Here is an 11,851-nt window from a genome sequence, read left to right as displayed (position 1 = left end):
GATTCCCAGGCAACACACATGCTTGGGTTTTGGACCAGGTCCCTGGTAAGGGACGCACAAGAGGCAACCACACATTGATCTTTCTCTTCCTCCTTCTCCCTCCCTTCCCCTCTCTAAAAAGTAAATATTTTTAAAAATTACAAATGTAAAGCAAAATGCTTACGTGACCATTTTCTTGTCTAAGAAATACTGATCCTTTTTGGCACCAATAACTCTTCGAAGTGAAACTTCCTCTTTGTCAATCTAAGAAAAAAATGTAAAAGCCCCAAGTTAATTTAATAGTAAGAGTGAAGCCATAGCCACTTGGATAGAGCATCATCCTGGTATGTCAAGGTTGTGGGTTTGACCCCCGCCCCGGTGAGGACACATACAGGAATCAACCAATGAATGCATAATTAAGTGGAACAACAAACTGATGGTCCTCTTCCTCCCTCCCTTAAATCAACTTTTAAAAAAGAGAATCATAAAAAACAGTAAAAGTCAAAAACTTTTTAGTTATGTCATTTTAGAATCCCTAACCATAAGGATTATTTTGAAATGTCAATTTCACTAAAGGTATGCTATGAATACTCAATTCTTATGATAGACATTTTTTCACAACAGCGTGCACATTCTCATTTATTTACAAGAATGTTCATTATAATTGTAAGACAAAATTAGTATGTAAACTGTATAGTTGTTTTCACATAAGCTAAATTGTAACAGCTTAAGTAAAGCTATAAAGAAAGGTTTCAAAGTATGGAAAAAAATAAGTTGCAACAATAAAATTCTCAACATTACTGAAAAGAAAGAACAGTTACTCACTGGCAACCGGTTGTCCGAATTGTCAAAAATAATCTCCACAAAAGCAGAAATAACACGAGGACCAGTACCTTCCTAAAGCATAAGATAAATAAAGTTTTAATTTAAGTGGTATTTTCAAATTCTTTAAATACATTTAAAATGTTTAGTACATGATAACAAGCCTGATTAAATGGAAAAAAATTTCTACCAGACTATAGTATATATCCTTCTTGCCAAAACAACACAGATACTGGATTAGGATAATGATACTTTTCAACCAAAAGTCTTTAGATTCTGAATGAGAATAATATAAGGGATGTCAAAGTTAGGTCCTCATTAGAGCACAAGACCCCATAGACACTAAATACTACTATTTGCTAATATCTAAAACACATTGAGGCTTTTCTTTTATGAAGTCATCTTAACGCTAGAAATGAACCCTAACAAACCATGTTAACTATTGGAACTCTGTTTTTGTAAACATTTACTTTGACATAGCCTATGTAGTGTGAGATCTGCTAAGGAAACACACATTTAATGTAACGTGTATCACATTTTAGACCAATTTATGACCCAACCACTTGCATACCAAGTCCAGGTTATTTCCAGATTCTGGACAGTGATTATGTAGTAGTTCAATACAATGTAAAATATCTAAAAAGATTATTCTTTAATGCCAATTTGAAGAACCTAAACAGAGATTTTTCTATAGGGAATTAGTCCTGATTACTAAGCTAAAAATTCAAAAATTTTTTTGGGGGGTGAGGTGTGGAGGTAATTGTAAAAAAAAAGAAAACTAGGTATCAGAGACATTACTGACATATATGGAGGAATCTTGCTTTCTGGTCTTTAAATTAATTATAAGCCACATTCAAACCAGAAAGGTAAATTATATTATCTTATTATAGTCTTTTGTAATTAAAAAATTATTTATTTATTCTTAGAGAGAAGGGAATGGAGGGAGAAAGAGAGGGAGAGAAACATCGATGTGCAAGACAAAGAATGTCTCTCGGTTGCCTCTGGCACACCCTCAACTGGGGACCCAGCTCACAACCCAGGCATGTGTCCTGACTGGGAATTGGACCAGTAACCTTTCAGTTCATATACCGGCGCTCAATCCACTGAGCCACACCAGCCAGGGCTAGTCTTTTATAATTTTTATCCTAAAATTACTTTAGTTCATTATCTTAATGAAAAATTTTAATAATTTTATTGTATGTACTATACTTCTTTCATACTGGAAAATGTTCTTTAAATTTGTATTTTTTTAAAATTATGGCTAAAAATAACTTGTATGTTGCATAGTTTGCAATGGTTTCTCTATCCTCCCACTTAACTTCTGGTTCTGAGTCTGAAAGTCCCTAATCCTCAATTTCAAACTCTTCTTTATCCTCAGCAAACCTTCTTCCAGAGCCTTACTAGACCCTTAATAAAAAATTTATACTTATATGGAAGATATAGCAATCTATAGGCAAAAAATTAGGGCTTTATCCTGCATTAATATAGGAGATTTAAATTTACACCATAACAACACACTTAAAAGACTACATTCTATTCACAAAGGATATGAAAATAGAACAAATCAGGATTGACAGCGTATTTTAAAAAATATATACAGTTGACCCTTGAACAACATGGGTTTGAACTGTGCAGGTCCACTTCTACACGGGTTTTTTAATTGCCCTGTACATTCAAATCCATGCTGTTCAAGGATCCACTGGTGGTTGGGAATCCACATATTTAGAGGGCTGACTATAGTTACATGCAAGTTTTTGACTGAAGGCAGCAGAAGCCACTGTCCCTTGAGTTGTTCAAAGGTCAATTTGGTATCAATAATGTCTTAAAGTGGTCTCACTTACATGCAATAAAGCCAATCGCTGTTCCGGACGAAGATGACTAAACTCATCACTGAGAACAAATTGAATTGCTAGAAATACAAAAACATAACTATTAGTACTGTATAAACAATGCTGATTAAGTGGATTATCTGCTTAATATAGACAAAAGCTATGGAGAAAATTTGACTTTACTTCAGACCAACCAGCTAGAAAATGACGACATAAGAGAAATGTTAAGAAGCTTTCAATGAAACATTCAAGGTAAGAAAATAAAAAGAAAACACAAAGGTACAGGAAGAGATAAGCAGAACTAAGGTCTTCCTCTTAAAGTATTCACTGACTGGTTAGGTTAACACTACATTTGCTTTTACCCACTAGACATAAATGACATAATTGTTTATTAACAAAATATGATATATTTCTACAATATTCTTAATTGGATACTTTGTCAAAAGAAATAGAACAAAGTAAACAATATAGGGAAATGTATCAAATTCCTGCCTTCTACTCAACTGCTTGCAATGCCCTTACCTTCAGTAAGAAGGAATCATTGCTACCTCCAGACTACCCTGACCTAGAAATGGAACTCTACCCAGCTCCTCTGTTCCCAGTCCACCCAAGAGACCTTTGACATTCTAAGAGAGAGAGAGAGAGAGAGAGAAAGAGAGAGAGAGAGAGAGAGAGAGAGAATGCGCAAATGGGGAGAAGATGAGGAATCACCTTGGGGTGGGGGGATGAATTCAAACTGCTGTCATCCCCCTGGAGATTATGAAATACTTCCATAATGCTACTCTCTCACTATCCCCAAATTACAACCACTGATAGGATTATGAGCACAGACAAAATAGAACCTTTGCTCTTTAAACTCCCTTTTCCTCAAATGCTACTCAACTAAGAGGTTAAAAAATTTTTCAACTCACTCCTTGTACAGTCCAATTCTGTTAACATGATTTTTTTCTCCCCAGAGGATTTAACAGAGGCATTACTATGTGTACTTAAATGCATTTTGTCCTTAGAGATTATTTTCAAAGCTCTGTTCTATCTTCAAACTGACAATAGTCTGTGTTGAGTCTGTAAAGTTTTTACACTCCTCCATCCTTTATAAAAACAATGATTGGCTCAGAAAACATTTTAAGAAGAGGAAACAGAAAGATATGCCATTTTCCAAAAACATTACCTATTCTACTGCATGTATATATATTTATACATATGCATTTACAAGACGTATCCTTCACTCAAGTTTAAAAAGCACTTCCATATGTGTTATCTCATGTGATTCTTACAACCCATCTAAGGTAGGATGGGCAACCATCTCTGTTCTTAAAGTGGAAAGAGTAATTTGAGAAGTTGAGTGTTTTGCCCAGTCTCACACAGCTCATTAAACACTAGGTATAGTATAGAACTCAGATCCTTACACTCTGAACTCTACACTCAACTACAAACCTGTATAAAGAAGCATTTCTTGGGTTTCAAGCACATATAATCTCCAAAGACAAATTAATTAAATAAACTATCTTAAGATACCTAGGTCTTAATATATTTAGAATTCAAAAAACAGTACCTACCATAAAAAAAGTTACTTTTTCCAGATCCATTTCTGCCCACTATAAAATTTCAAAAAGTATATGTTATTTTGTATAAAAACCAATATAATTAAAACTTTACTCAAAGTATTAAAAAAATTTATAAATCCAAGTTTCTAGCAAAACATCTTAATATTTAATATTAAATATAACAGTGAACAAAAGAAATCAATAAACAAAATAGCTTTTATCACCAAATGAGTGCAGTTTTTGTATAGATTTCAGACAGGTTTTTTTCCCTTAAAGTCATTCATTTCATTGTTGATTCTTTTGCTCTTTCCCAACAGTTTAAAATTAATAGAAATAAATATACTACCTGGCTTTCATAAGTTATAACCATTACAATGGACATTAATTCTACTTTAATTGTATATAATAAAGCATTTTTTAACAATTTTAAAATTCATATATCGCTAACATTTAATAATACTTAAAGAATCATTTTAGCCCTGGCTGGCTAGCTCAGTTGGTTAGAGAGTCATTCTGATATACCAAGGTTGTGGGTTCAATCCCCAGTCAGGGCACATAAAGGAATCAACCAATGAATGCATAAAGGAGTGGAAAAACAGATCAATGTTGCTCTCGTTCTTCCCCCCTTTCTTTCTCAAATCAATAATTTTTTTAAAAAAAGAATCATTTAAATTCTCAAATTTTCAACCTATATATAATGCAGTTTCATAGACTCACAAAATTATAGACAAGTGTAAGGCATTGTTTTTACTACCCAAATTCAGAAATAAGCAATCCTATAGATAAAAAGGCATCATGTGTTTCAAATTTAATGAATTCATTTGAGGTTTTTTGTTTAACACCATTTTCAGTAAGAGTCTTAATCTTTACCAAAAAAATGCTGAAAAATTTAGCCCCAAAGTTATCTATCACCTTTAATGCAAAGTAAATCCTAAAGAGATAGTCTCCGTTATGCCAGAAATTAACGAAGTGCTTTTAAAAGAAGGCGTATAACAGACACAGTAGTCAGCTTGAAACAGGCTTCCACTGGCTAAATCTAGGACATGATTACCAAAAATTAGATGAATTCGTAATTAGTGCTGGCGGGGAATAATCCAGGAGCCCATTCTGATAATAAACAGATAAACAGCTAAGGAGGAAGGGCTCTTAGTTGCTTGCGGTGAATGTGAAAGCAGTGCTGGAAATGGAAAACATCATTTTTTAACCATCAGAATAAAGGCAAGAATTATCAATGGACGCTAAATCTAGGGGAAAATGTTGAAAAGGAGCACAATGTTTGCATGTTTCAAAAGTATCTCCCCATCTTTGTATTATTTATTTGTTGCAAGGGAAAAAACACTAACTATATGGTGGAAAAACTTGATACTACCCTGAGTGATCAAAACATCTGTAAGAGGCAGATAAATATCATGTACCTCCAGATGTAATTAAGACCCAGAGGACAGATTATTTATATATTATTTTTCAAAAACAGTATTATAAAAGACAAAGAAATGTTGTGGAAATGAACCACATTAAAGGAATCTAAAGAGGCTCTGGCTGGCTACACCAAGGTTGTGGGTTTGATCCCTTCTCAGGGGATGTACAAAAATCAGCCAATGAATGGGTAAGTGGAAAAACAAATTGATGTTTCTCTCTCTCAAATCAATCAATAAATATTTTTTTAAAAAGGAATCTAAAGAGATATGACAACTAAATGCAATACTTGATCCTAAATTAGATACTTTACTGGAGGGGAAAAAAATGCTACAAAGAACATTTCTGGGTCAATCAACATTAACTGGAAAATGAATAGCAGATTACTGCACTGATGTTAAATTTACTGAAGTCGGTAGTGTACTGTGATTATCAAGAAAATATCCCTATTCTTAGAAAGTTCACATTTAAGTCTGAGGTAAAGTTCCATGATATACATAATTTAAAGAAAAAAAAAAGTGAGTACAAATAGTAATGAAATTGGAGAAAATGTTAATAGTAAGTAGGTTATATACATGAGTATTCTCTGCACTGCTTTTATTTGTGAAACTCCTTGTAAACTTAAAATAATCTCTAAACCAAAGTTTCAAAAAGTTAACATTAAAAGAATTCTGTAGCCCTGGCCAGGTGGCTCAGTTGGTTGGAGCATCTTTCCATACACCAAAAGGATGTGGGTTCAATTCCCAGTCAGGGCACAAACCCAGGATGCAGGTTTGATCCCCAGGAGGGGCACATACGGGAGGCAACTGACTGATGTTTTTCTCACATCAATGTTTCTCTCTCTCTGTCAAATCACTAAACTTATCCTTGAGTGAGGATTAAAAAAAAAAGAGAGAGAGAGAGAGAGAGAGAATTACACAGATAGTTCAAACCATAATCCATTCATAAATAACTAAAAAATATTTAACTTCCCTTTAAGAATTACTACTGCCTACAGGCTGAAATACTATATAGCAATTTTAAAGATGCTGAATATATCATAACTTCCCAATGTGCCCTGGGATTCACCTGCCCCAACCCAGGCCTTAGCTGCCTGTCAACAGATAGGCTCATTTTCCCAGCACCTCAGGTTGTTTCAGCCTGTCCTGGGCAGGATACACTCAAGTTAGATCTGTGAAGACTAAAGGAGGCCACAGTTCCCCAACTGCTTCAGAGGAGTTAGCTCCCAGAGAAACACAATCCAAAGGCACGGGGGAACTAATGCCCTCTGTGGTTAAACTCTGACCAGTGAAAAACAGGAGCCAGCAGACAAAACCCTCTCCACTTCTCTCCCACGTGACCTTTCCAAGGCATGGTGGGTTCATACGGTCTGTCTGGAAGTTATCCAATGTGACCACAAACCAGCTGTGTCTTCTTTACAAAGTTATGCCCAGCTTATCCTCTCTTGCCCTCAGACCGCACCTTCCCATTGAAGTCTTCATAGCTAAGACCTGGTTGGTACGGCTCAGTGGACTGAGTGCTAACCTGTGAACCAAAGAGTTGTGAGTTCGATTCCCAGTCAGGGAACATGCCTGGGTTGCAGGCCAGGTCCCCAGTAGGGGGTGCTCAAGAGGCAACCACATATTGAAGTTTCCTTCCTTTCCCCTTTCACTAAAAATACAGAAAACCTTAAAAAAAAAAAAAAAAAAAAAGGTCTTTGTAGCTAAGCAGGCCTCAGGCTCTGTTTTCCATGAAACCTGGGCAAATACAAATATAGACCATTAAAATTAAGAATGACTCTCTCTGGGTAGAAGGATTACAGTTTATTTTAAATTTTTTCCTTTTAGCTTTTATGTTCTTCCATATTATTCTATAATTAACATATTCCTTTTGTTAAAAGGCTAGGAAAAAAGTTAACTTAAAAAAGATATGTTTGGTATATTCAAACATCAGCAAAGAGATATTTACCTTCAAATCTTGTTTTTTTTTTTAAAAGGGTCAAAATCCTTAAACAAGTGGTATGCGTTCACAGGACACTTTTAGGGTCAATCTCAGTCTATGCTATTTTTGGTCTTTCTGACATTGTGAAGATATTAAAACATGCTAAAACAATAAAATCATATTGGGTTTTTTGGTCAAATCAAAAAGAACATTTAGATAATTTCCTTTGTAACTATTAACAATGATGATGTTGCAACCAAAGTACAGTGGTAGAATAGCTGTCTCAAAATAGCTAAAACAGTAATACTTGATAGACCTTATAACCATAATTTTATCATCTTAGGTAATAACTGTCTTCATTTTAAATCTCATTTATAAAATTATATGATTGATATATTATTTATCTACTTATAACTGTAAGTTAAATAATACAAACTTAATAAGTATTCCTTTTCCTCTATTTCTAAATATTTTGACTGATGATCAGAAGGCACTTACTTATAATCAAAAAGTAAGTAAAACCCCAGTATGATTCAGCTACCCTCACTGCATACCAAAACAAAAAAAGGATGCTTTCTTTATTCCCAGCTACAAAGTTGCAATTGATTCCTTATGGGCAGGATTTTTCTCTCAACTTTTAAAATTTATTATTTATTTCAAAATAAAGAATGACTGATTCTCCATGGTTCTCTCAGAATACTGGCATTCAGCGTTCACCCTTTACCGATTTCTGTATGACTCTTTCTTATCTTACCCCATGCTATTGACTGAATCAAGCTCCCCTTTCTTCATGCTGAAATCCTAACTGAAGGGGATGCTTTTTGGAGATGGGGGCCTTGCAAGAAAGTTAGAATTACCCATTTCTCCATGTATAACGTGCACGTGCATTTTTAGTGCTGATTCCCACATACAATTTGCATTTGGACTTAGTACTGCCCATGTATAATGCACATCCTAATTTTTCCCTCAAACATTTGGGCCAAAAAAGTGCGCGTTATACACAGTAAGTATGGCAGACAAAGTGCTGAGGATAAGGCCTTCATCATGTGGTTAGTGCTCCCATGAGGGAGGGGGACGACGGGGAGGAAGGGTGGGAGGGGAGAAGGGCAGAGAGAGGCTCAAATAAAGAAGGTTCTGTGAGCATGATGAAGGGGGAGGCCTCTAGAATCTCACCATGCTGGCACCCTAATGAAGGACTCTAGGCTCCAGAACAGTGAGAAAATCAATCTCTGTTGTGTAAGTCACTCAGTCCATACTTTGTTATGGTCGATATAGCAGAATATACCAATATACCCCATAAGGAGGACGCTGTAGCAGAAGCCTAACTACTGACAGCATATTCTCTGCCTTTCTGGTGTCTAAAAGCACTCATTTCATCTATCCTTTAAAAATTCAGAGCATTAAAATCCACTTTTGCTGGCTCTATCAGCAAAATGGAAAATTGTCATCTGAAGAACTTATAGCCTAAATATTGTATTGTAGGGCAATCACCATTAACCCTTTATCCTCACACATATGCTTTCTCATTTAATCTTCCCAATCGCCCCATGAGATGAGTACCATTATCTCCACTTTACAAATGAGAAAACTGAAGGTCCTCAGGGAGTCAAGTGTGAAAAAGAATACATGCCAGAACTGGGATGTGAATCCCACTGTTTCGCTCCAAAGTTTATGATCTTCCCACCAGGCTCCGTGCTGTAGCCTCAGACATGACGACGGGGGGGAAAACATCGGAGAACAATGTATTTGTGAATAAAAAAAAATGGTCATCTTTGAAATGAGTATCTTAACCAGGAAGTTCCATATCAAGAATGGAATAGTTCAAACACTAACCTTAGTGTCATTCACTATAAACTTAAAGCTATTGAAACAAGCCCACATAGGGGTCAACCCGAATAAAAATAAGTAACTCACGACTGTCTCATTCAAATATTTCAAATGTGTAAAATTCATCAGCGCAGACAGAAGACAAAGAAGTTATGTCACAGAGAAAAAAATACATAAATTTACGTACATTCAAAGATAATTTGTCTCCTTACGCCTAGCTATAGGCAGAATTTAAACGGTTGTAGAGATATAAATCTGATCTAGTAAACCACAACCACTTACCGATAACATTATGTTTTGAGCTGAAGGGATCTACAATTGTTTGATCTCTGTAACTCCGAAAACCCTGGATGATAACCTAATAAATAAAAGAGATACTTTTCAGAACACACACAAAGAAATAACTTCTCAACATTTTCTCTTGCACTTCTTCCCCTTTCTGGTTTCTCAATGAATGCAAGACAGGAAGCTGTCAACTTCACCTAAGGAAAAACGCATTGGAAAGTGGTGATGAGAAATCGCCCAAGAAGGAATTGCCTGATGATCAGTAACCACTGACGGTGGTGGTGGTGGTGTTGTTGTTTGTTTGTTTTTTAGGCGTTTCAATCAGCAACCTGCTGAGGGAGTCTCAGCACGAAGGGCCCTGTGTAAGGTGGCCGGACAGCACACATCTCCGGGGTGGAGTGGCCCCAGCCGTCCCGACTCACGGGGCAGCCAACCAGGCTGGACATTCCAAGAAAGGAGTGCTCGGAGCCTGACTTTGCGACCGAGGAACTTTTCCAAAGGGCTGTGAATGGGCCCGTTTTTGTGGTGCCCTCAAGCGCGGGAAGCGCGTTTTGACAGAAGTAAACAACTGAATGAGGAGGCGCTACACATTCTGCGCGGGAGTGGGGGGGGGGCGCTTTTACTTCTGTCAATCACTGCGGAGAAAGGCCCCCGGTGAAGCTGACACCCAGCCTGAGCCCCCGGGGGCGCCCCCGGGCCGGGGAGACCTACCTCCACACACCCCCCCCGCAGGGCCCGCGCGGTCCTCCCCGCCGGGCAGCACAGCTCCCCGGCCCCCCCGGGAAGGCCCGATCTCGCCGCCAGGCCCGCCCCGCCGGCCCCTCCACACCTCTCGGAGGTCCTTCCTCCTTCAAACCAGCGCCCTGAACGGAGGCCCGGGCTGGAGAGGGGTGCCCCGATTCTCCGCGCTCGCTGGGCGGGCCTCTCCCCTCCCCCGGTGCCTTGTCCAGCCCGGGTCTACTCTGCAGGGAGAGGTGAGAGGCCGCGGATCCTGTCGCGATACCCCTGCCTCAAAGAGCGGTCTTCGCGGGCCCATGAGGGATGGGAAGAACGTACAAGCCTTACCTGCTTTATGTACATGGTTCCGAGACCCCAGCCGGGGATTAGGGCCGCCCCTACAGAAGCAACAAGGCGGACGCGGGGGTCAGGTGAGGCACCTACGGGACCCCTCCCCCCAAGCGCCGCTCAGTCCCCGCCAGCCAAACAAAATGGCGTCGCCCAAGGAGGCGGAGTCCGCGCCTGGGGCCGAACCACCCTCGTGTTCCCCACAAAACGTAGGAGGAGTCAGCGTCAGGCCTGCTCTTTCTTTTTTCAAAAAGGAGGCTTCTACGGTATCCTTAGGTGGATTCATTTGATTCTTCAATTCGTAGTTAAAACGTCCCTGAGACTTAGTAGGAACCTTCCGTCAGAAAAGCCTTGATCGTGAGGTTGGCTCGTATTCCCTCCGAGCGCGGAGCCAATGGTTGCGTCCACAAAGAGGGGAAGGTTAGGCGCCAAAGCCAAGTGTGAGAGTCCGAGGGCCTGTAGCAGGGCGGGCCGGAGGCCACGTGGTGTCAAACTATTTAAAAATGCGACGAGGCGCGGGTGACTTCAGCGAACCCGTAGAACGCAGCCGGCTCCCGCGGAATTCTGTGCGCGGAATCCTTGGAGCTGTGTTCTTTTCTCTGTTTCTGTCTCGTCCCCCGTCCTCATTTATGTATTTATTCTCTCTCTACTACAATAGGCATGTTTACCTCTACTACAATATTAATCCAGGAGGGAAGGGACTTTCACTTGTTCCTGCTGTTTCTTTAGCAGCCTGTTCCTAGAAGGTACTCAATAAACACGAATGAATGAAAAATACGGGAAAGTGAAGCACTCACCGCAGTCCTGGCTCGCTTATGACAGCTATTGGTAGTAAAGATTCCCCGAGACCCCATCCCACCCACATCCCATCCCCAGGACAGCATCTTTTTTTTTTTTTTTTTCTGGAAAGCATTTAACAGTAGGACACAGGGATCGCCTTTGGCAGAGAGGAACAGTTCATCACGCCCGTGCACACGCTCTGGGGCAAAGGGACATTCCCGAGTGAAATTGACACCATAAAGCTGACAGCTACCGCGATGCCTACTTGCTCAGGGTCAAGCAAATGCGTCCTGCAGGGTTTTTACGCCAAAACATCCTACCAACAACACAGCATCATTTCCTTCAGTCTTCTTACTGTTCTCCCTCAACCCCACCTCACCCAAC

The 11,851-nt window shown here is 39.1% G+C and overlaps 1 protein-coding gene across 1 annotated transcript in view; it reads right to left on the bottom strand.

The window, feature by feature from the left end:
* The window catches only part of SMC3 (structural maintenance of chromosomes 3), a 32,957-nt gene extending 22,121 nt beyond the window's left edge, over positions 1 to 10,836 (bottom strand). Inside the window, exons 1-6 of the mRNA XM_054581492.1 lie at positions 10,688 to 10,836; positions 9,620 to 9,695; positions 4,187 to 4,225; positions 2,643 to 2,710; positions 805 to 876; positions 164 to 243 (exon numbers count right to left, since the gene is read on the bottom strand). Of these exons, the coding sequence (XP_054437467.1) occupies positions 164 to 243; positions 805 to 876; positions 2,643 to 2,710; positions 4,187 to 4,225; positions 9,620 to 9,695; positions 10,688 to 10,702 (350 nt within the window). The 5' untranslated portion in view covers positions 10,703 to 10,836. The remainder of the gene's footprint in view (positions 1 to 163; positions 244 to 804; positions 877 to 2,642; positions 2,711 to 4,186; positions 4,226 to 9,619; positions 9,696 to 10,687) is intronic.
* Positions 10,837 to 11,851: the final 1,015 nt, after the last annotated feature.

This window comes from Pteronotus mesoamericanus, unplaced genomic scaffold (genome assembly GCF_021234165.1).
Source record: "Pteronotus mesoamericanus isolate MK-2021 breed Mesoamerican mustached bat unplaced genomic scaffold, CSHL_Meso_final contig_657, whole genome shotgun sequence".
NCBI lineage: Eukaryota > Metazoa > Chordata > Mammalia > Chiroptera > Mormoopidae > Pteronotus > Pteronotus mesoamericanus.
This window is presented reverse-complemented; position numbering and strand designations above follow the sequence as displayed.